Genomic DNA, 23,993 nt, shown 5'->3' with positions numbered 1-23,993 from the left:
GGGGAAGCGAATTATGCCCGTTCTCGCCAAAATCTTCCTGAAGACGATACGATGTTGTTCCTGGACTCGGATAAAAGGAGCAGTGGGATAGCGGGCCCCGTTGTCCTGTCATGAGAGTCAGGCAATTCTGAGGACAGCATCAAAGGCGGGCTGAAAAGGGGCAGGACCCCGAATGAGGACCGAGCCAGACCCGGAGGCAACTGGAATTGCCAGCGCGGCAGTGGCGCGAGCCGTGAGCGCAGGGGGCGGGGCCGACCCAGACGAAGTCCCGGCGCAGGGTGGTGGGCGGGGCCAGCGCGGAGATTGACAGGGGATGTCCTGGGGCGGCACTCGCGTGGCGCAGAATGAGAGGCTGGTCCCGAGCAGCGAAAGGAGGGGTAGGTGCCTGGTCGCCGGGGCGGGAAGGCTGGACTTCTGGATCTAAGGCAGGAGGGGGCTGAGTGAGGGCCGGATCTCCTGCCCTCCACCCGCCTCCCAGTTTAGAGGGTCTAAGACCTGGGGGCTTGGATTCTTGGTAGGGTCGGAGCTCCAGGGAATGTCTTTCCACTGACATAATTGTAAACATTTTTTTTTCCAAAGATAAAAAATGAAACTTCTCTACTTCAAACCCACTCACCAGAGTCGCCACTGTGGATGTGGTGTAGACTTTTTACTTTATGGCTATACACACGCATGCACGTATTATGGGTAACGATGCTTAACCCCCCCCCACTCCACTTTGTCCCCTAAATAGTCTCCCCCTCATCAGTACATACAGAGTGACCTCATTCCTTAAACAGTGGCAAAGTATTCCTTTCTGTGAGGGGAACACACATTGCTTAGCTGGACTCCCTTGTCATTTGGATTGTTTTCTTACTTCATGAAGCTTATGGTCTGAAGTAGAAGAGACCTATACCCTTCTGTTAAGAAAATGAGGGGCGCCTGGGTGGCACAGCGGTTAAGCGCATGCCTTCGGCTCAGGGCGTGATCCCGGCGTTATGGGATCGAGCCCCACATCAGGCTCGTCCGCTATGAGCCTGTTTCTTCCTCTCCCACTCCCCCTGCTTGTGTTCCCTCTCTCGCTGGCTGTCTCTATCTCTGTCGAATAAATAAAAATCTTAAAAAAAAAAAAAAAAAAAAAAAAAAAAAAAAAAGAAAAGAAAATGAGGCATTGTCTTCACTAGCTTTTGCCTCACTGAGAGTAAAGCAAAGCCCTCACTGTGGCCCACAAAGCCCAGAGTGACCTGACCCCTGTTCCCCCTCTGCCCCTGCCCCCCCTCCCTTGCTCACCCTGCAGTAGCGCGTTGGCTTCCCTAGTCTTCTTGGAACCGGCCAAGGAAGGACATTTGTACCTCAGGACCTTTGCACTTGCTGTTCCTTCTGCCAAGAATCCTTTCCCCCAATCTATCCCCATGGCTCCCCTCTCTTCAGTCATGTGTCTGCTCACATGTCACCTTGGCAGGGAGCCCCCACCCCTTCCCAGACCCATCTCTCTTCCTCTCCTTTATTTTTCCTCATAGTACTTATCCCTAACATATCTCTTTGTTTGTGGGCATGTATTTTTGCCTCTCTGCCAAAATGTCAAGCCATAAAAACAAGGATTTGTGTCCAGTTTGATCGCTGCTGTCCATCCAGTGTCGGCCACATACCTACAGCTCAGTTTTCACTAAAGATGAAGAAATCTGAGAGCCCTTTGTGGGAGAGAAGCGGCAGGATTATTTTAGCAACCCTTAAAGAGCACAAACTATGGACTAGGTGTTACGTTAAACTCCATCTAGGTTGAACTACTGTCATTACCCCCATTTTACAGATGAGAAAACAGACCCGCAGGGTTCAACACCTGGACGCGGGTCACAGAGCTAGTAAGTGGCAGAGCCTAGACTCAACCCTTCCAGCTTAGCCACTGTGTGAGAGGGAGGTAGAGGGGACCCCCACGTCGAGACCCTGTAGGGGGACCCAGGCAATGAGATAAAATTTGTACTTGAGTTTCAACCCTGCCCTGCTCAGCAAATGACTTGGATAGCAAAAATATGCTACATGGGAGGGGGCGCCTGGGTGGCACAGCGGTTAAGCATCTGCCTTTGGCTCAGGGCGTGGTCCGGCGTTATGGGATCGAGCCCCACATCAGGCTCCTCCTCTATGAGCCTGCTTCTTCCTCTCCCACTCCCCTTGCTTGTGTTCCCTCTCTTGCTGGCTGTCTCTATCTCTGTCGAATAAATAAATAAATAAAATCTTAAAAAAAATATGCTACATGGGACAGCCTCAAAGATAGGTAGATAGATAAATAGATAATTTTTAAAAAGAACAGCCCTGTGTCAGGGGGTGGTTAGGGGAGAAGAGGAGGTGGTGACAGAGGCTGCTGGTAAAGGCAGGAGGTGAAGTGTGGGTGCAGGGAGAATGTGCCTCAGACGGGGCTGATTATTGGGGGTCATGAAAGTAAAAGATAAGGCCTTGAGGGCCTGGAGAGACTCAGCTATTCAACAATTATTGATTGGCACCAGGAACCATTGGCTCAGTCTCTTTGTTGACCTTGCGCCTTGCATCTCTTTCTCCTGAGTTCCTTCCCTTACCTATGCCTCTACCCCGGAGGGCCCAAGGGATGGGCTCGCGGAGAGATGGCATTTGCATAGAATGCTTACCATGTACTGAGCTAAGAGAATATTCTGGGCAAAAAATACAGATTATTTAAATATACTAATTATTAATCTGAGTGGGGGGGATTCAGAGGGGACTGAAAAGGGCAAGACTCTCAGCAGGGGTGGCAGACTAGAGAGCAGGGTTGTCAGGTACTTGGCAGGGAGCCGTGGGAACAGGCCTGGAGAGGTGGAGTCATTCCTGTATCCTAAGTCCAGATGGCCTGGAGTGCCAGGATGGACCAGAAATTCATGTAGTTCAGATAGGAAAAGAAACCTGGAGAAGGAAGAGAGCAGAGGGGGTGAGAAGCACAGTTCACAGCCCACCCCTGATCCCGATTCCCTCTGCAAGCCCAATCACACCCCTACCCTGTCGCCAATCCATTTCCAGACCCACACCCAGTCCCATCCCCACGTCCATCCCTATGCCCACCCCTCCCCACGCTCATCTCCCCAATCCTGTCTCCCACCTCAATCCCATCTTATCTGGCCCTGTCCACAACCCATCCCCATCCCAAACTCTATCCCACTCAGTCCCTGTCTGTCTCCCTGACAACCCATGCCCAAACCCAACCCCACCGGAGCCCAGACCAGTCATCAGGAAGAGAAAGACGCCGATCCATGCCAGATAGAAGCTGCACCCCAGCTGGTAGGTCATGCCTTCCTGCAAGTACTCACGGGCCTGCATCAGGTAGAACAGGACACCCAGGATGATGCTGGTCCCTGCATGAGTACGGGTGTGAGGAAGCCGGGCATCGGGTGTGTGCAGACCCCTACCCATAGTCGTGTGGCTGCCTAGCTCTTGCTCAGTGTTCTCCCACTTTCTTTTTTTTTTTTTTTTAAAGATTTATTTATTTATTTATTAGACAGAGACAGCCAGCGAGAGAGGGAACACAAGCAGGGGGAGTGGGAGAGGAAGAAGCAGGCTCCCAGCGGAGGAGCCCGATGTGGGGCTCGATCCTGGAACGCCAGGATCACGCCCTGAGCCGAAGGCAGACGCTCGACGACTGTGCCACCCAGGCGCCCCTGTTCTCCCTTTCACTTTCTGTCGCCTCCCTGTACCTCTATGCACCGGCGGGAAAACGGGCTCCTGACAAAGTCACGGTAGAGCACACCGGAAGTGCAAGTCTTAGTCTTGAACCAGCCAGTGGTGGCGTCTTAAACCATAGGCTTTGGGGCCAGCGGACCAGAGCTCTTGTCCTGCCTCTCCCTCCCACCTTAGGGCAACCACGCCATCCCTCTGAGCCTCATTTCCCTCCTCTATACAGTGGTGGTAATCACAGGACTCATCTCCTTGGGCTGTCATGAGGAGTTGTTGAGATTGGCCCATTTCCTGACACACAGGGAGCCCAGAATTGAGCTCGATTATTATCATTGTATCAGGTCTTCGATGTTGGGCTTCTGAAGAAGGGGACAAGAAGCCCACTCATTCTGAATATTTCAACTTTTAAAATTCTGGGTAGTAGAGTCCTGGGTAATTTTTTTTCTTTATGTTATTAAAATATAACATAGGAAGTGTTTTCCATTTAACTAAAAGGAATGGGCAATTTTTTTTTTTTGTAGAAAAAAAAAAAGTCTTATATCAGATGACATAAAACAGAGGTGTTTTCTACCCTTTGTACCGGCACATCGGATAACACTCTTCGCACACAAGGAAGTTGAGTGTTGCCTATTCTTGGCTTTACTAACCTTCTCCGAGAGTGTTTTCCTAATACAATAAAAGTTGTGGTCAATTACTACAAATGCCAGGCACTTGATAGCCTTCATTTCCAAATTAAAGTGCTGCCCCACCTCCTTTCCTAAAAAGTGTATTTGTCATGCAAATGGAAACTAGACCCTTCTCCTCCTCCTCCACCTCCTTTTTTCTTTTAAACTAGACTGTTCTAATCGGAGTATCAATTTTGAGTTATTTGGGTCAGGTGGGAGGATTCTCATGGTAAGGACTTGGGCAAAGTTAAATAGGTACCATGAAGTACCAACATGTTCTAATTCAATCCTCACCACACCTCCACGTGGAAGGAAATTTTATCCCCATCCTACAGATGAGGAAACTGTGGCTCAGAAAGATTAAGTAGTTTGAACGCGGGGCGCCTGGGTGGTACAGCGGTTAAGCGTCTGCCTTTGGCTCAGGGCGTGATCCCGGCGTTATGGGATCGAGCCCCACATCAGGCTCCTCCGCTGGGAGCCTGCTTCTTCCTCTCCCACTCCCCCTGCTTATGTTCCCTCTCTCACTGGCTGTCTCTATCTCTGTCAAATAAATATATAAAATCTTTAAAAAAAAAAAGTAGCTTGAACGCAGAGCAGGTGGTGGTGGGGAGACAGGATTTGGGATGGGGTTGGAACTGGAAATGGGTATTGGATAGAGGTTGAAGTTTGAGTGATAAGGAGGGAGGATGGGGTTGGGGATGGGTTGTGGTTGAGTTTGAAAGTGAGGTTCACAGGTGATGGGGTTGGGTTGAGTTTGGAACGAATGTTGAGAATTGTTACGTACGGGGTTGAGCTGGGTGTTGAGATTTGGAAAGGGGTTGGGGATAGTAATGGGGATGGTTTGGAGATTGAAATGTAGATAGAATTGGAATGCAGTTTGGGATGGGGATGGACATCCCCAAAGGGGAGACGGGTGAGTTTGAGATTTGCTGGTGCTAGAGATGGGAGGCAAAACGGAGGCTGGTATCGGGGCTAGAGATGGGCTTGTGTTGGAAGCTCATATTTTTTATGGGGACGGTTTGGAGACTTGGAGGGACATAGGATTGGGATTGGTGATGAAAGTGAGGATAGGTGTAAGATTGGAATGTGGTGGGGGAGGGGACTGGCTAGCGTGATGGACACCAGGCAAGGTACTTCTCGCCTTGATTCCTGGGGGCAAAATCTCAGTGCCGTGCCTGCCAGGGCGCTGATGACGACACTGGAGAAGTCCAGCATGGGCGAGTTGGAGCTGGCGGAGAAGATGATGTTTGTAAGTAAAATGCAGAGGCAGAAGCTGGCGATGCTGGCGAGGAGGAGAAAGGCCCAGGCCAAGTCCAACAAATCTGGGGAAGGAAGAAACCAGGAACACTTGAGAGGCACTCGGGCCCTGAGCATGAGGGAGCCGGTCTCCGCTGAGGTTGGGATTATTCAAGAACCCTCTCCCTTGCAGATTCTTCAGCCTCGGGGCGCCTGGGTGGCACAGCGGTTAAGCGTCTGCCTTCGGCTCAGGGCGTGATCCGGGCGTTATAGGATCGAGCCCCGCATCAGGCTCCTCCGCTATGAGCCTGCTTCTTCCTCTCCCACTCCCCCTGCTTGTGTTCCCTCTCTCGCTGGCTGTCTCTATCTCTGTCAAATAAATAAATAAAATCTAAAAAAAGAAAAAAGATTCTTCAGCCTCATTTGAAGAAAATTGAAATCGGGCTCTAGAGAAGGGATATGAAGGCAGATGCCTTTAGCATTGAGGACACACCTTTGGGTCAATGAGAAAGGTTTTTGGGCAGGGAGAGGTGGGGTGAGCGTTGAGGAACCAGCTCTGTGTGATGAGGGCAGATTCCCGGGGATGAAAAAGCCTCAGGATACTGTGTAAGATCCTAGGGTTATGAGGACTGTGAGGTAGGGCGCCATGGAGGCGAGATGAACCGAGGCAATGAGGACGGTCGTGAGGCAGTGAGGACCATCTGGGGGAAGGGACCACTCTCCGGGGGGCAGTGAGAACTATCAAGAGAAGGGAAGACTAACCCAGGGCAGTGAGGACCATCCCAGGGAAGGCAGAGAAGGGTCCCTGGGACAAAGAGGAGAGTCGAGTCCCAGGAATGGTAAGCAGGCCTTACAAGCATTCTGGTCGTACTCATGTAGGCAGGAGATGTCAGGGCACCGCACAAAGAGGATGGTGTTGATGGGCATGGTCAAGGAGCCATCAGGGTGCCCAGGAGGTCTGAGTGGCACCTGGAAGTGGACCCAGGGCTGGCCCAGAGAGATGAGACCGATGATCGCCATGCTGAGCAGGCTCAGTGCCAGGCTCACCTGGCGGCTGATCTTCTTGGCTCGGTGCAGCAGCCGCCAGCCCATGGGCAGCTGTGAATGGCTGAGTCTGCCCCTGTTATGAAACCTGTGGCAGAGTGCCCACCCCCGGGGTCAAATCTGATCCAGCCACCCAGCCCAGCCACCCCAGGTCCAGCTGCCAGACCCCGTCCCATCCCGTCGAGACTTCAGACTTTCTTTTCTCTGTGTCTATCCTCCCTGCCCTGTATCCCCCAGGTCCCGCCTCTACAACCTGCTCACCCATGTTCAGCCTCTAGGCTCCCTTGCCTCCAGATCTAGCTTCCAGACCCTGCCACCCCCACATTCCCTTCCTAGGGTGAATCAATCGCAGGTCCAGCCTTTATGCCAAGTCTCCCCCCCCTGCCCAGAGCCAACCTTCAGATTCAGCTTCCTGCCACACCTGGGTCCAACCTCCAGCCTCCAGTATACTGGTTTTAGTTCTGGTCCCTGACCTTTGAGTACTGCCCCCGCCCCCCGAATTCTAGCCTAGAACCCGGCCCACTGCCTGGACCCCTGCCTCTCACCCGCCAGAATCGATCACAGTGGATCTGCTTGACTGTATGCTCTGGATATCGTCGTCTAGGGTACTTTGGTTGATTTGGGCGCTGTCCGCGGAGTCTCTGAAACTCTCCTGGGAGGTCCAGATGATTGAATCGTTGCTTTTGATACTGACCGTGGGGCTGTGAGTAATTGAAGGGGGGACATCAACTTTGGCCCGGATCGGCGATGTGAGGCCTTGAATACTTGAGCGGGGCCTCCAGGTCGTTGGCCGGAGGTTTTTGCTACTGGCTTGACTGCTGCTGTACGTAACTGACTCTCTGTTGCTCAGGGAGTTGCGAGTGGTTAATGGAGAATCTTGAACGCTGAAGTAGCGAATTTCGAAAATGGGTGGAACGTCTCGGGTGTTGAAACGGCGATTGAAGGTAACTGACGGTGCGTCTTGGATACTGACCCGGGGACCGCTAATAGTGGCTGCCGTGTCCTCCGTGCTGACACGGCGACTGCTGATAATGGATGGTGTGTTTTGGATACCGGCCCAGCGACTATTGGCTAGTAGGGGTTCTTGGATGCTCACCCGGCGATTGTGGAGAACGGGCAGAGAGCCTTGGGTCTCCTTTCGGGGATTACTGGGAGCCGCTGGAAGGACATCTGGCTGGGTGCTCTTGTGGTGAGGTTGGGGCTTCTGGAACATGTGGAAATGCAGGGCAAGGTCAGTCCCCAAATGAACTAAACAGCCTGCCAACTGCTTTAGCCCCTCCTTCCAGGCACCTTCATGGCCCCCTAGGAGTCTCTTGGTCTCTTTCCCAGGTTCAGGCTCTGTCCTTTGTGGTTTAGATCTCTCTGACCCTTCTGCTGTGTTCTCTGGTCTCTCCTGCTGTCCAGGGGCTGGCCTCAGGGCTTCAGTCTGGCCTGCAGCTGGGGGCAGGGAGAGGTTCCATGACAGTTGGAGAGGTTCCAGGAGGTTAGGACGTTGGCCATGGATTCATACTCTGCCCTGTGTGAGTGACATGGGGGCTGGGGCTGGGTCAGGGTGGGTTCCATGTCGGGTATGGGCAGGGTCAGGATCGGATCAAGAAGAGGTCATGGCTGGGTCTGAGAGATGTCAGGACTGGGCAGGGGTGGGGTGGCAGTGGGGAGGGAGTGACCAGACAGAGCAGAATCAGAGAGGGGCCAGAGTAGGGTCAGGGCTGAGCAGGGCTACGCCAGCGCTGGGGTACCGGCGTCTCTGAGGTCAGTTCTTACAGTTTCTGGAGGGCTTGAGATCTGAATTTGTAAGTCCCTCCTCCTATCTGCCCCTAACCCCCCACCCCATTCCCAGGGCCTTCCCTGAATCAATTTCCTCCTCGTAGTCCCTTTTTAAGGTCAGTGTCTCTCCTTGCTCTCTTTCTCCTCTGTCTCTGTCTTTCTTCACCTTTTTCTGAGGCCTCGGGGACCAAGAGAAGGTTGGACCCATTCCCTGCCCTCAGAGACCTGCAGTCCGGGCTTGGGAGGGGAGACAGAACAGCCACAGCTTGAGAAGAACTCAAAAGAGGTCAGTGGGAATGCAGATATTCCGTGTATATGCAACCTTACCAGTCAGGAGGGGAGATATTTCTTTCTTTCTTTTTTTTTTTTTTTAAGATTTTATTTATTCATTTGACAGAGAGAGACAGGCAGCGAGAGAGGGAACACAAGCAGGGGGAGTGGGAGAGGAAGAAGCAGGCTCCCAGCGGAGGAGCCCGATGCGGGGCTCGATCCTAGGACCCCAGGATCACGCCCTGAGCCAAGGCAGACGCTTAACGGCTGAGCCACCCAGGTGCCCCAGGAGGGGAGATATTTAAACTTCCGTTTCCCCCATCCTTCCTTTTGGCTTTTATGGTAGCCGTTTGGGGACAAAAAAGAAAGAAAAAAGAAAAATGCACAAACTTTCATGTCTTTAATTACAGGAATAGCCGACTCCTCTGTGTCTTAGCGTCCTCATTTGTCCAAGGAGATAAGGAGACTGTAGAGGGTTGTCTGAAGGATGAAGTGGGTTAATAACATGTAAAAGCACCCAGAACCCATTGTAATCAACAGCTGTCGAATTTTTTACACGTGGCAGAGGTTGATTTTTGACTCTCCAAGTTACTTTCTCCATCCGCCAAGCTCTTTCCCAAGTCCGAGACCCATATACCCAACTGTCCCCGAAATCCACATCGAGAGGTGTCACGGAAGGACGGGAAGCAATTACTCTACCTAGATACCATGGAAGCCCCCGTCAGTTCATTTATTCTTGCATGCAATCATTACCTTTTTCATTGAACAAATAGCAAAAGCTCGATACCAGCCGATGAGGGTGCAGTGGGAAACCGAAGAGATGCGTTGCCTACCCTCGAGGAGGTCTGTGGGGGAAGACCGATAGACCGATAGGGAAGAAAGTAGTGAAATAAGGGGCAGCACAAGTCCGGGGGATACCAGTGAAGAAAAGTTGCATGTTGCACTGTGGGAGCATTTGGTGGTGACCTTGCCCAAGAATTGAGGGTGGGCTGGGCTGGGCGGCTCGGAAAGGAGATGTGGGAGGAATGGCCTGGGAGGGCGGTTAGGGCGTTCTGGGCACGGGTGCGAGAAGAATGCTCCAGGCGGAGGGAGCAGCCTGAACTGTGTGTGGAAATGCCCAGGTAGGAAAGCTCTCAGTGAGAGAGGGACCCTGTGAAGTCTGTGTGGCTGGAGGTAAGTGAGCAAGGGAGGGGGGACGGGAGTCCCTGCCGGTTGGGAAGGTCGGCAGGGTCACAGGGGCTTGGCAAGTATAGGTATAGGCGACACTGTGGGTCTCGGCCTCGTGAACACGCTTTGGGACCTGTGTTGTAGCTGTGTGTGTCCTGCATTGGGATTTATGACGGGTCTAGGTAAGCGGGTGAGGTTGAGAGCAGAGATGGAGCATGGGGTTTGGGGAACAGGAACTGGAGGATGGGGTTGGAGACAAAACAAGTAGGGTCGGGCTTCGAGTGGGGTTGTGGATGGGGGCCGAGTTGGGCATTAGGGTTAGAGATGAGAATGAGGATGCGTTTGGAATCAGAGATGGGGCTGAGGTGGGCACTGGGGATTGGGTGGGGGTGGGGAGATGGCTGTGGGAGGAAGGGGATTGAGAATGGGGTAAAAGGGGGCGCCTCCGTGGCGCAGTCGTGAAGCGTCTGCCTTCGGCTCAGGGAGTGATCCAGGCGTTCTGGGATCGAGCCCCACATCAGGCTCGTCCGCTGGGAGCCTGCTTCTTCCTCTCCCACTCCCCCTGCTTGTGTTCCCTCTCTTGCTGGCTGTCTCTAGCTCTGTCAAATAAATAAAATCTTTATTTAAAAAAAAAAAAAGAATGGGGTAAAAGACAAGGTCTGGGTGGGGATGGAGATGTGGCTGTGGTCGGAAACGGAGACTCGCACGCGGCAGTGGGTTGCAGGTGGATCCCGGCCCCCAGAACTCTCTTCTTTACCAGCCGACGTGGTCTCTTCCTGGGTCGAGGACCGCAAGTTCATCCTGCGGGGCTGGTGTCTCATCTTCAGCGTCCTCGCAACCCTGATGGTGCTCAGCGTGGTGGACGGACGTCTGGCCTACTTGCAGGGCTCTTATACTGGCTTCCTGGGCATCTGGACAGACTGCAGGAAGCACAAGTGTGCCAACTTGGGCCAAGTCCCCGGTCAGTAGGAGCCTGGACAGGCTATGGGGTACTCGAAGGAAGGCGTGTCTCCGGAGGTTATCAGGGGCGGGACTCTCTGGGCGAATCTCTTTGGATGTTCTTGGGGGAAATGTTTGGAATTCTGGGGAGGGTCTCTGGAGATTCTCTGAAGGCCTTGTGACGGAGTCTGCTGGAGTTATATATGGCTTTTGAAGAAACAGGGAAACAGGACTGTCCTAGTGCCCGGGAAGAGCATTCCAATTGACCAAAAATCAATCTGCCTCGTGATTAGAGGGGTGAAGACGCCATCATTCTCTCCCTCACTTTTTAAAAAAAGACTTATTTATTGATTTGAGAGAGACAGAGAGTGCAGGGGGGAGGGGCAGAGGGAGAGAGAGAGTCCCAAGCAGACTCTGAGCTGAGCCTGAGATGGGGCTTGATCTCAGGACCCGGAGATCCTGACCTGAGCTGAAACCAAGAGTCAGATGTTCAACTGACGGCCCTCACCCTCATTTTTAAAAATAGCGTGTTTTTTTTTTTAAAGATGATTTTTAAAAAGATGATTTCCAGTCGTCTCAGAAGCGTTTTGCTTCCTTGTAGGTCTCTGTGTGTTTCCAGTGCTTTTGAGCACTGCCGACAGGAGGCAGCCCAGAACCTGGAGCCAGAGTGCCTGGGTTTGGATCCTGGCTCAACCGCTTGTTGGCTGGGTGATCTTGGGCACCTTCTTTGACCTCTCTGTCTCAGTTTCCTCATTTCTAAAATGGTAGTGGTAGGAGTCCCTACTCATGCATTGTTTGAAGAATTAGCAAGTTAAAACATGTAGAGGAATTAAAACGGTGCCTGGCACATATTACACGCTACCCCAGGGTTAGCTGCTGCTGCTATTATTATTATTATTATTATTATTATTATTATTATTATTATTAAAGGTTCTTTTCTTCAGCCAATGCACCTACCTTCATTTCAGATCTCAAATAAGTTCATGAAACTTCCGGAACGCTGTGTGGTATTAATCTTATTTATTTATCTTGGATATCTCTTTCTTGCATACCTCCCAAACTCAAGCTGGTGTAAGTAAGACAAACATGATTTCAAGTTATGGAGGAGTACAGAGACATAGATCTATTCCGGGTTCAGGTACTGCTGGATCCAGGCGCTTAAAGGGTGTCATTAGGGAATCTGTCTCTTGCCACCTGCCTGTCAAGGCTTCCTCTGTGTTGGGCCCTCAGGCAAGCTTTGCGTGGCAGTGGGGCCCACCAGCAGCACCCAGATTCTGTCCTTTCTATGAACAACCATGGGGAAAAGAGAATAAGTTGCCTTCCGCAGCCCTCAAGCAAAGCTCTCAGGATTAGCTCTGATGGGATCAGATTTACTTCCCTGGGATTTCTCCCTCCTCCCTGCACCAGTTGCTGTGGTCAGGAAGATGTCATGCTGTGATTGGCTGGGTCTGGATCACACTCTTTTCTTACAAGTCAGTGGAGGGGTCATTTCTATGAGAAGCACAAGGACAGAAAGTGGGCAGAGTTCCTCTGAACAAAGTCAAGTTGCTGCTGCCAGAAGAATGGGAATGGATGCGGGGTGAAGAAAAACAACAGTTCACAACTTTCTCCCATATTTATGATGCCGTATTGGAGTATAATTGCCCTGGGGGTATTCCCAAGAGCAGAACAGCAATGCTTCAGGAGAACTGAGGAGACTTTGTAAGACTTTGATATATGCTCCCCAGAGAAGTCAGGGTTCTCATGACAAATGACAGAAACCAATTAAAGCTAGTTTAAGCAGAAAATAGATTTCTACAGGATGTTGGGGCGTTGGCAGAACCCCTGCAAGGCCAGAGGATCGGGCCCCAGGAGCCAAGTGCTCAGGACCATGCCCAGAGAGCCTCCGGAGGACTGGCTGGTGGGGCACAGAATGCCCTGTGCACCCCAGTCTCTCCAGGCCTGGACTCCACTGGGGAACCTCTTTCTCTGCTGCCCTGGGACCCCGGACGTAGCTATGGCCACACCTACCAGAATAGAGTCCATGCCTCCTTTCAGCTGCTGGTTCCAGGTCTAGTGCGGCTCTTTAGTCGTGAAGCTGGTCACGTGCTGAGGTCTTAAAGCTCTACGGGACGCTGGTTTCCTTCCTGGGAAGGAAAAACGAGTGTTGAACGTTCATTTCATTCCCCTTTTGCTCTAACACGTTAACTTTGTGTGATTTTAAAATTTTTCTTTATTTTAAAATTTAAGTTACTTTTATTTGAACAGGCAATGTATTTATACGGTTCAACATTTTAACAAGTGCAAGAGTCTCCCTCACCTTACCGTCCCCTATCCCACTCATTCCCTTTCCTGGGGGTAACCAGTGCTGCTAAGCCATTTTTAAGCTCCTGCGTGTTCTTCTAGTCTTATTTTCTGCACATATGAGAAAATAGCTGTGTTTATACAGACATCTACACACACCCACACCCACACGTATAGGTATGCCTCTATACTGTGTATGTTGGTCACTTAAAAAACACACAAGGCAGGGGCGCCTGGGTGGCTCAGTCGTTAAACGTCTGCCTTTGGCTCAGGGCGTGATCCCGGAGTCCCGGGATCGAGCCCCACATTAGGCTCCTCCGCTGGGAGCCTGCTTCTTCCTCTCCCGCTCCCCCTGCTTGTGTTCCCTCTCTTGCTGGCTGTCTCTCTCTGTCAAATAAATAAATAAAATCTTACACACACACACACACACACACACACACACACACACATACACACACACGGCAGTATTACAGCTCTCTTAAAAAGTAAATCATCATTGATTGAATGCTAAGATTGTACAATGCTTTATGGTTGGCATATAGCTTTTGAGGGCTTTTTTAAGGTGTAGAAACTTTGAATTTTTATGTTCTGATTTCCCCAGCTTTGCCTCTGAGACTTTACCAATTGCTTCTCAGCTTTGGGGAGTTCCTTTCCCTCTAGATTTTTGGTGACAATTCAATTCTAGTTTTGTGTGTGTGTGCATGTGTGTGTGTGTGCGTGTGTGTACGAGATTTTAGTGTGTGGTATGCAGGCAGCAGTGAATCCTGTGCTCCTTGCCAACTTATGGAAAGGATTTGAATTAGTCAGGAGCCTTTGGGATCATAAGTAACAGAAACTCTAACTTGAAATAGCTTGAGTGAAAGAATTTATGGTCTCATCTAAATGAAAAAGGGTGGGAGTAGGAATGCTTTCGGGCATCGCTGAATTCAAGAGTCCAAGTGATAGCAGCAGACATGACTATCTGTCTGTTTCTTGGCTCCTTGAATTGGCTTCATCCTCAAGGCCCCACATAGTGGTAAGTCAGGATCTAGTTAGGAAAATAAATCATTCTAGATGCCTCAGAGGTGGTAAATATAGGGACAGAAGAAAGGGAGGTGGTTTACCAGGGCCTGGAAGCTGTAGCCATCTGGAAGGCATAGACTCATGGTGAGATTTGCTTAGAGATGACCAGAATCTATTGCTAAAGACATCAGCTGAGGTGGGGTTTGGGGAGAGGAAAATAAATACACTGGCTTGTCCTCTCCTTCCAGAGCCAGTCTTCTGCTGGTGCTGCCCATTAGCCAAACATAATGATAAGCCACTGAGCACAGGAGGCTCAGAAATGTAGTCCTTGTGATACAGAACCGGGAAGGGTGGCAAATGGATCTGAGAGCAGACAGACACACAAGTGGCAGAAATACTAACAATATGGCCTCCAGTCTGGCAAGTAAAAGAACACAAAAAGGTTCCTGCAAAAGTCTTGTGTGGCTGGGTCACACGAGCACCCCCAAATCAAATATAGCATCCAGAGCAATGCAATGCATTGATTAGCTTATAACTGGGGCCGAGAGTGGGGAATGGACCTTGAGGCTTATGCCACAAATGTCTACTTCCGACCAAACTACAAGGTGCTCCAGTCTCTTGGATGACAAGAGCCAGGGATGTGAATGTCATCTCAACTCTCTTTCTCCCATCCTCTCGTCTGCTTTCCTTCCTTAGTTTTACTCAATCAGATCTCCTGTTCCCATGAGACTGGGTCCAAGGCTCAGGCAGCCCCAGACTCCTCCTCTTGACTAGAGGAAAGAGGGCTCTTGAGAGCTTCAGTGAGAAAAAGTCCGGGGGGGGGGGGCGCCTGGGTGGCTCAGTCATTAAGCGTCTGCCTTTGGCTCAGGGCGTGATCCCAGGGTCCTGGGATCGAGCCCTGCATCGGGCTCCCTGCTCTGCTGGGAGCCTGCTTCTTCCTCTCCCACTCCCCCTGCTTGTGTTCCCTCTCTCACTGCCGCTCTCTCTGTCAAATAAATAAAATCTTAAAAAAAAAAAAGAAAAGAAAAAGTCGCAGGGGACATCTGGGTGGCTCAGTTGGCTAAGTGTCTCCTTTTGGCTCAGGTCATAATCCCAGGGTCCTGGGATCGAATCCTGCATCAGGCTCCTTGCTTGGCGGGGAGCCTGCTTCTCCCTCTGCCTGAACCTCCCCTTGCTTGTGCCCTTTCTCTCTCTATTTCAAATAAATAAATAAGATCTTTAAAAAAAAGTCCCAGAGCAGAGCTTGATTGGTTGGCTTTGGTCATGTGCCCATCTTTGGGCCAATCACCGTGGCCTGTGGTATGGGGCACTGTGATTGGCTCAGCCAGAGTCATATGACTATTTTTGTGGCCCCAGAAGGCAAGGAATGTCATGAGCAGTCCTCAACCAGGATTTTGTGATTGACCCCCAGAGGACTCGCTGTTCTGTATATATGACCAAGCTTTTACTTTCTGGTTAGGTTTCTGGTTATGTGTTAGAAACGTGCAGTGTGGGGCGCCTGGGTGGCACAGCGGTTAAGCGTCTGCCTTCGGCTCAGGGCGTGATCCCAGCGTTATGGGATCGAGCCCCACATCAGGCTCCTCTGCTATGAGCCTGCTTCTTCCTCTCCCACTCCCCCTGCTTGTGTTCCCTCTCTCGCTGGCTGTCTCTATCTCTGTCGAATAAATAAATAAAATCTTTTAATAAAAAATAAAAAAAAAAAAGAAACGTGCAGTGTGCCAGAAACAAAGCAGTTGGAGTCTTAGCTTATTTGGCTGAAGCAGTTTTGCACTGTTCAAAAGTAGGCAAAGTAGGGAAGGGCTAAAAGGAGATGTAATTCTCAGAAGGGGCCAAAATTCTTGTTCTGAAATGTATATTGGATAAATAGCAACTTAAACTGAGTGTGACTCTGTGGTTTTTAGGGTATTTGGAAGTTTTTCTTGTGTATACATATCTGTGTATACTCTGGGGGTCAAGGTGGGTGATTTGGAGAAGGTCTGTGGGGGATTCTGGGATGTGAATGGGATCGTTAGGGGACCTTGGAATGTGAATGGGAGAGATTTTAGCAGTAGGGTGACTTTGGAGACTAGGGGTGACTAAAGTGTCTCAGATGATTTTTGAGGGTGCTATGGGGGTGTCTAGATGTGATACTGAGGGTATTAATGCGAGTTGTTGTGGGATGCCTTTTGGGAGTATGGGATGACTTTGGAGGTGTCTGTGGGGATGACTCTAGAAATGATTGAGATGATTCTATGGGGTGACTTTGAGGATGTGAGTGGGCGTGACTTGGGGTCATCTGTGGGGTCACCTTGGAAGTATGGATGAAGTTGATTATGAGGGTTCTGGGCTTGACTTTGGGGTAGGTGGGGGTGATTTGGGACAACTTTGAGGGTGTAATTGGGGATGATTTTGACTTTACAGGTGCCTGGGGTGACTTTGTGAGAGAGTCATTTTGGGGTTTCTAGGAAGGGACTTAGGTGATGGAAGTGGGGGTGAAGTTGAAGATGTCTGTTGCCAAACTTTGGGAGTGTCCATTGGTCTGCTCATGGGGATGTCAGTGGGATGAGGTAGGAGGGTGACCTTGGAGAGTATCTGGGGATGACTCTGGACATTTCCTCTTCTCCCCCTAGTTCTCATCCATATGAGCATGGGCTTCATGATGCTGGCCCTGATCCTGTGTCTCACCCTCCTCCCCACCATGTGCCTCTCCTTCCAGCCAGTCTTCCGACGCCTTACTAAGATCGACCTTGTCTTCAGTTCTCTCAGCTTCAGCATTGGTAATTGTCGGCTTGGGGGAGGGGGTGCCTTTCCCACCACCCAGTATCTCTCCCCATGTCTCTCTTTTTGGCTTTGGGGAGGTGTATCTCAAAAGTTCTGTCCTGCTATCTGCTGGGTGTCTGTCTTCGAATGTCATTTGGGGTCTCTGCCCCGCTCTTTCTGTGTGCATCTCAATTCTACTTTATCTTTCGCAGTCGGGGTGAGTATAGGGGTATCTCTCTCTCCTTCCTGCTTCCCCCCTCTCTTTCCACTTCTGTCCGGGTATCTTTGTGTCTGTCACGGAGTGTGTGCGTATGTATACGTGTGTGTGTAACGTGCGCGCAGTGGCTTGTCACGAAGAGTGGGAGAGGAGAGGCTGTCTGTCTCTTCTCTTTCTGGGGGGTCCTGGGGTCCCGGTCCAGCCTTGTGTCCATCTCTGGCCCCACCCCACTGCAGGGTTCCTGATTGTTCTCAGTCTGACACTCTTTGTGGTCAACTGCGAGACGCTGCAGCCGAGGCCACAGGTATCCTACCTGGTGACCACCTACCTGTGCTGGGCGGCCGGCGCCTTGATGTTGTGGACCGGTGAGGGCGGGGCTGGGGGGAAGGGGTGGTGCCTCGGTAGGGCAGGGGGCGGAGCCCAGGCGAGAACACGAGGCAGGGCCCGGGGCCGCATAGGGGCGGACCCGAGGGGAGTCGGCCTCGAGGGATGGGGCGGGGCCTAGGGCGTGGCTCGGAGTTCAACGGCCCACTAGCCACCTCCGCCCCCGACCGGCAGGAGCTCTGAGCTACTTAAACCACCTGGGCATATGGCGCAAAGGGACGTCCCTTAAGGCGCGGCGGGTGAGCAACCGTCGGTGGGCCTTGCAGCAGAACACCCCGAGACGCATCTCCCAACAGCAGTCCGACGCGGACCAGGAGCACACCGTGGACCTGCCCAGTGCGCTCAACCCCTCAAGCCTCTCGAAACAGTCGCACACGAGCTTCTCAGGGCAGTGACCGCAGTCAGATACCGGCCGATCCCCTTCATCGTGGCCACGTGATTAGACCTCCCTGCTAGGCCCCACTCCCGAAGAACGTGCCCCACCCCTCGAGCTACGGTCTACCCTTCGCGGCTCTGTTCCCGCCCACTGAATCCTCATCCTACCCCCGCCCCTACAGTGCGACACCATCCCCTCGGTGTCCGTAAGCTGTCAGCTGTGCAACCGGTTGGTGTGCCCCCCCACCCCCAGCCTAGCTAGGGCCCGCCCCTGGGTGTCTAGCCGTCTCAGGCCACGCCCCGAAGTTGCACTCCAGCGCAGGAACTCCACCCATTCCGAGGGCGAGTCCCGCCCCCTGACATCCAGCCACGCCCCCGCCGGAGCGCCGCACTGCCCCGCATTTGATGTAGCTACGCCCTCCTGGGGAACCACCCTCTCCCCCAGAAAGGCGTGGCTTGGGATAACATCTCCTACCTGCCCCCCCCAAATGACTTTTCCCACACAATAAAACGTGGGCGCCTCACAACCTTTAAGTACGACCCTCCATTGCGTCCTCTCACCCAGGGCAGAGTCGGGTCCCACGTGTGTGAGCGGTATCGAGTCCCTGCCTTGCTTGCCCTTTGGGGTCTGAGCCTCTCCGCAGGTTTGTCTACACCTGTCTCTGCTCCTTCCTTTCCCCTAGCTCATTCGTGCACGCCTCCTGCCGCGAGCCTGGGAGGGCTGGAGAGGCTGTAGACGGGCCGGGTGGATCCCCAGCTTCCAGGTTCCCTGCGTCTGGAAGGCCAGCGGACACCAAACGTGATGCGAATTTGATGCGTATTTGATTTTACTGGGGGTAGGGAACATGATGGGGGCATTCAGGAATTGGCTGTCATGGTCTCCTTGATCCACTCCAGGTGCGAGATCACTTTGGTGTAGACTGCGGGCATATTGGGGCTGCCACATGGGATGTGGCCCCAGGATGTGATTCCTTGAAGCACACCATCGCAGATCAGTGGACCCCCCGAGTCACCCTGCAGCACAAGGGGGAGAGGAAAAGAAAGGTCAGCGAGGGCCCCAGTTCTGCCGGCGGAGCACCAGCTCTAACAGCTGGGCTCACAGAGAGCAGACTTCGACTCCCCAGCTCCGGGAAAAATCACAGTTCTTTCCGGAGTCCATGGCCCTCTGGCTGGTGGATTCCAACAGAGGTGGACTCTGATGTAGAAGAGAGAGATCTGTGGGAGACCAGGATGAGGGTGGGGAAAGGAAAGGGAGCAGGGGGAGGGCGCTGAGGCTCGGTTGGGGGAGCCGGAGCTGGGAAGCAGTGGAGACAGATGCCTGGTTAGCTCTCAACAGCAGTCCAGAACCTAAGTCCCCTCCCCCAGCACCTCGAGGCCTGGGGGTGGGGGGATGGGGCAGGCCGGCTCACCGCACAGGTGTCCTTGCCGCCCTCCAGCTGTCCAGCGCACAGCATGAACTCTGTCACCTTCTGGGAGTGGCCCTTGGCACATACGTCATTGGACAGGAGTTCGACGTCCACACATTGGAGGTCGTCTGGATAGACGACTACAGACCAGAGAGAAAACGGGCTGTGACCAGACCCCAGGCGGCTCCTCGGCCCCTCCTCCCTCAGACCCTGAGTCCAGTCCCCAGCCCCCTCCTCCCCACACCCGAGTGTCTGGGCTCCAGGCTGCGGGGTCTGGCCCTGGCGTACACTTATCCGGTTCAACGCTGCCCCAGCCAGAGGCATAGCAGGTGCTCCCTAGTTGGGGTTCCTGGGTGGGCAGGTCCAGGACCCTCACAGCATCTGTAATCTGGGCGGGCTCTGCCAGGCGCAGCAGCATGAGGTCGTGGCTGTAGTCCTCTCCGGGGAGGCGGGTGTGGTTCTTCAAGAGACTCAGGTTGAACTCGGGGTGTGGGAAGCTGTCACTGACCTGGGCAAACTGGGCTGTGTCTTCGTGCTCGAACAGGTTGTGGCGACCCAGCCAGAGCTGGTAATTGCTGGGGAAAGAGGGGGCCCCAGGGAATGAGGAGAGAGGAGGGGGAAAGGGAGATGGGGCCAGGGAGCCTGGGGGAGGGTCCCGAAGACAGAAACAAGGAGTAACCTCGGAGAGAGAGTTGGGAAGATAAAGAGCTATGAAGAAAAGGCAGTGAGTGAGAGACAGAGCGATGTGACAAGGTCAAAGCCAGAGACAAAGACAGGGGAGTGAAAAAGAGCACAAAGGGAGAGGGGATGAGAGGCAGAGAGAGGACAGTGAAAGACAGAGACAGAAGAAGGAGGCCCTGGGAGGGAAGGAGCAGGAGTGAAGGAAGACACAGGGAGGAGAAGGAGCAGCGGCTCAGTGAGACTGGGACAGGAAGCAAAGGGAGAGAGGGAGGAATACAGGCTGAGAGGGTGGGGGGCAGCCTGAGAGAGAACAGGGAGGGAGGACAGGGAGGGAGGACAGGAGGGGCAGGGAGGGGGCCTGGGACAGACTCAGCTGCAGCAGGGGCTGTGGGGCTGGCTCCCCAGCAGCGGGTGGCCTGGCTCCCAGCCCAAGGTCTGCTCCACCTCCCTCCCCAGGCTTTCTCCCCCTTCCTCCTCCTTCTCTTTCTCCTTCTCCTACTCCAGGGTCCCCAGTAGGCTCCAGCTGAAACCAGTCCTTCCCTGTGTCCCCTGGAGTGTATCATTGTCCTGGAGGGAGGGGCTGGGCACATGAGAAGCGCCCCTCTCACACACATGTCAGGATAATCCCTTCCTTGTCTCTGGGGGTCCCCCTCAGTCCCATCCTGGTGGTGCTCAGCAGCGATGGGGGAGAGGGAGTGAGGCAGAGACCCAGAGAGAGAGATGGGGCAGCGAGATAGAGAGTGAGACATACAGGTACAGGGGTGCAGCGGAGGGACCCAGAAGTGGACAGACACGGGGACACACAGAGACACCGAGACCAAACAGAGAGGGAGACAGGGATAAATCATACTCAGACAGACAGACACATGCCAGAGCCAGTTACTGAGAGACACGGAGACACAGGACAGGGAGACACAGGAAGACAGTCACAGGGAGAGACAGAGAGACAGGCTGCCGTGGGAGGGCTTCCTGGGGTTGTCCCTGCCACCTTCCATGGGACCCAGACCAGTGCCATCTTTGTTTCCCTGAGCCCCCCAACCTCCCCTGAGGTGAACCCAGCGTCCGTGCCCAGTTGTTTATTCCCGTGGGAGCACAGACACCCCCTCCCCACTCACCCTGCCCCCACTCACTCGTTTAAGCAGTGGGCGGCTGTGAGCACCCACTGTGGGTGCACCAGGACGCCCCCGCACTGGAACTTGCTATAATGGTACAGAGCTGCCTGCCAGGGCTGGGAATTCTCCTCACAGTCCCAGCCTCCTATGATCCGGGACTGGATGGGGGGCACGGCGCCTGCGGAAGAGGTGCTGGGTGAGGGCAGGTGGGAGGTGGCAGTGGGACCGGGGATACTGGGCTTGGAGAGGGAGCTGTGCTGTGGGGTTGGAGGGACATGGGGGCAGAGGAGCAGGGCTGGGGGTCTGGGGAGATGGGCAAGGAGTGTGGGAAGTTTCTGGAATTCTGGAGCCATTCCTGGGATTGTGGGTTGGTGGCGGGTCCTGGGTGGGGAGACTATGCTGAGAACAGAGCCAACCACGGGGATCAGGCAGGAGACAAGAAGGCAGCGTGTGGAGTAGCATGTGGTGTGGGGATTGGGTGATATGGGGGTGATTTGGGGTCTTGGCCTGGGGAACAGAAAATGGTGAGTTCTGAGAGGGAAAAAAGATTCTAGAAACAGAGGATGTATGCCCCAAGGGAGTGGCTCAAAAGCTGGGAAGGAAGGATTTGGGGATTACAGGGATCCCAGGCTGAAGAATCGGTTAAGGCCTAGGTTGGGCTTTCAGGGTTCTGCAAAGATGCAGGGGAAGTAGGTCTGAGAGGTCAAGAATTGCATGTGGGCTGAGGAGTCTCGGTGTGATTTGAAGTCCCTTGATTGGGGCTGGGAGAGGGTCCTCTGGGGGTCTGGGGTCCTTGAACAGGAATGGCTTTGTAAGAGAGGTGAGGCCATGGAACTGGGGTTGGGGTCAGGACTGGGAAGCGGGCTCAGGGGGAGGCAGAGCCGGATGATCGTTCTTCTGGAATCGGGTGATCCTCGTGGAGATGGGGTTCATAGTCTGAGGGTACTGGAAAGACCTGGGGTTCTCTCGGGGGTGGTGCCGGACAGGAATGAAGATGGAGGCATATTGGGGCCATGCAGCTGGGGGAATGCAGGGAGGACCCACTTGTTGTGGGGTTTTAGAATCATATGCTGGAGTACTGGGGGAGGTAGGGCAGGACAGCTGGGCTGTGAAGGTATTTGGGATCCTGGAGGGAAGTACAGAAAACCAGAGCCATACAGGAGGGATTCACTTGGGGAGGGCTGGAGCATGGGGAGGAAGGAAATTCTACAGGGAAAGCAGCCTGTAGTTGGGGCTCTGGGTGTTCTTCCTCAGGGAGAAGTTGGGGGTGCTGGATCAGGGTTCAGGGACAAGGAGCTGGGGAAGGAAGAGACATTTGTAGAATCCTCATACCAGGATGGAGGGGCGCACGTGGAGTCATGGGCCAGAAAGTCTGTTTGGGGAGAAGCATAGGTGTCTGATGGAATTTGGGGGACCTGGGAAGATTTGAAGGGAACCAGATGCCAGGGACAGGAGGACCTAGTTGAGAGCTGAGAGCAGATGGGAAAAATCGCCAGGGTGTAGAAGGATTTGGGGACTCAGGAGCCAGAGCCATAGGGAACTGGGGGGTGGGTGAGGGTGATCAGGGTCCCAGGGTCTGCTGGGATTGGGGGCACTCCTTGGAAGAGTTGGAGTCCCCCCAAAAGAGAGACAGAGATGGCCCAGGCTCTGCCCCTTTGGTAAGAGGAAGGAGTCTGAGTGGGGAAGAGGAGAAAGTTCTGGGGGTTCCTGGGAGGGAGCAGGGACCTAATGCAAGAATGACTGTGACCATGAGGAGGGGCTGGGGTAGGACTTCAGGGGCCCGGGAGAGAGCCTGGGACCTGGGTCTGGGGTGGACTTTGGGAGAGGAAGAAGTTATGGGGGTGAGGACAGCATGAGAGTCGGGCCCACTCCCCCACCCCACATCTTCCCCACTGTCTCACCAGTCCCCGCCGGGGACAGGGCAAAGCACAGAACCAGGAACCACATGGTGACCACGGGCAGGCTGGTGGTGAGCTCAGAGCTTGGAAGCCTCCCCAAGGAGTGTTTTAAAACCCTCATTGCACCCCCCAGCCCCGCCCCTGCTCTGCTGGCACGCAGATGCTGGCCAAGGCCCTGCCCCTGCTGCCTGGGGGCTGGACACCTCCCCCCACCCCAGAGCTGTGGAAGGGGCGGGAGAGCAAGCACCTGTTGTCCTCTGGGCCCTGATTGTGCTGGAAGCATTCCTGAGGCCTGAGGCCAGACGGGGCAGGGCCTGGAGCTCCTGGGCCCCTGCTCTTCGAGACAGAGCTAGTGAGGGGAGGTGAGGGGGGTGAATGGGAAAAGAAAGAGGAGAGCAGAGGAATCACGGACCTCCAATACAAAGCCCCATATACCGGAACCCCAAGGAAAGTCACACACCCGAAGATGCAGTGTACCCTCAAACACCAGCAGGGGGCTCTGATTCCCTTCTCCCTGCACCACTTGGAGCCGAAATGCCAGTTTCCCAGCTTCCGCTGCCTCTGAACCGTAAGCTTTGGCTTTCAGAACACCCTGATTCTTGCACTCCTGGACTCAGGACCTAGGTCCCAAACTATTGTTTCTCTCCGAATAAAATTGTGGCAGGTACCGACCATCACAATCCTAGTGCCCCCAGATCCAGAAATAGGAAGTTTCCGTGGTGTCTGTGAATAAATTCCCTAGCATTTCAAAATCCAACGTCCCCCTGCCCCCAAACAATGTTGGGATCCCGTTACACCCCACCCCTACTCATTGTTCCCCAGATCTGGATGCTCAAGGTTACGTCCTCCAAAGTCCCACGAATTCCAGACTATCTCCTTTCCACCGTCAAGAGCATCCTGTCCATAAATTCTAATTCTCCTCCCCCCCAGTAAAATAGTTAGGTCTCGGGAGCCAGGTTCATGTAGTTCAACATTGGGTGACCTTGAAGATCACATCTGGGGGGATCTCTGTTGAGAATGGGGAACCAGATTTCCGCAGCCTCAGTGTTGAATTCATAGGCCCCTGACACCTTCCCTTGGCTCTTCAGTAAAGTCAAAGTAGGTCGCAGGGTAACCCAGCCTCCGCTGTGTGTCGGGAACCCTGTCTAAGGAAA

The 23,993-nt window shown here is 53.4% G+C and overlaps 2 protein-coding genes across 3 annotated transcripts; one reads left to right on the top strand and one right to left on the bottom strand.

Annotated features, from left to right (window-relative positions):
• The first annotated feature begins 290 nt into the window (after window positions 1-290).
• On the top strand, window positions 291-18,269 carry LOC121103347. Of its 2 annotated transcripts, none has more exons than XM_040632983.1 (4): window positions 291-377; window positions 16,637-16,783; window positions 17,220-17,348; window positions 17,542-18,269. In XM_040632983.1, exons 1-4 carry the CDS (start codon window positions 314-316, stop codon window positions 17,760-17,762), a joined length of 561 nt encoding a protein of 186 aa, XP_040488917.1. In that variant the 5' UTR covers window positions 291-313; the 3' UTR covers window positions 17,763-18,269. The 2 variants fall into 2 exon arrangements, with proteins under 2 accessions (XP_040488917.1, XP_040488916.1); XM_040632982.1 differs by lacking the exon at window positions 291-377 and adding an exon at window positions 10,455-10,764.
• A 331-nt stretch (window positions 18,270-18,600) lies between these two features.
• Window positions 18,601-22,888, bottom strand: KLK1 (kallikrein 1). Its single transcript, XM_008684706.2, has 5 exons — window positions 22,843-22,888; window positions 20,960-21,119; window positions 19,437-19,723; window positions 19,152-19,288; window positions 18,601-18,756 (listed from the first exon to the last, which is right to left on the bottom strand). The coding sequence occupies exons 1-5, from the start codon at window positions 22,886-22,888 to the stop codon at window positions 18,601-18,603; spliced, it is 786 nt and encodes a 261-aa protein (XP_008682928.2).
• Between the last annotated feature and the right edge of the window lie 1,105 nt (window positions 22,889-23,993).

Source organism: Ursus maritimus, unplaced genomic scaffold (assembly GCF_017311325.1).
Source record: "Ursus maritimus isolate PB19 unplaced genomic scaffold, ASM1731132v1 scaffold_19, whole genome shotgun sequence".
In the NCBI taxonomy this organism is placed as follows: domain Eukaryota; kingdom Metazoa; phylum Chordata; class Mammalia; order Carnivora; family Ursidae; genus Ursus; species Ursus maritimus.
Note: the sequence above shows the minus strand (reverse complement) of the source record. Positions and strands in the feature narration are given on the sequence as shown.

What these genes read in the sequence shown, in the direction of transcription:
- KLK1 (XM_008684706.2), bottom strand. Translation starts at nt 22,888, where the DNA reads ATGTGGTTCCTGGTTCTGTGCTTTGCCCTGTCCCCGGCGGGGACTG. An exon ending in GCCGCCCACTGCTTAAACGA is followed by an intron (nt 19,724 to 20,959) that starts GTGAGTGGGGGC and finishes CTCTTTCCCCAG; the next exon opens with CAATTACCAGCTCTGGCTGG. An exon ending in CAGCGTTGAACCGGATAAGT is followed by an intron (nt 19,289 to 19,436) that starts GTACGCCAGGGC and finishes TCTGGTCTGTAG; the next exon opens with TCGTCTATCCAGACGACCTC.
- LOC121103347 (XM_040632982.1), top strand. Translation starts at nt 10,473, where the DNA reads ATGGAGATGTGGCTGTGGTCGGAAACGGAGACTCGCACGCGGCAGTGG. An exon ending in TTCTCTCAGCTTCAGCATTG is followed by an intron (nt 16,784 to 17,219) that starts GTAATTGTCGGC and finishes ACCCCACTGCAG; the next exon opens with GGTTCCTGATTGTTCTCAGT. An exon ending in CGCCTTGATGTTGTGGACCG is followed by an intron (nt 17,349 to 17,541) that starts GTGAGGGCGGGG and finishes CCCGACCGGCAG; the next exon opens with GAGCTCTGAGCTACTTAAAC.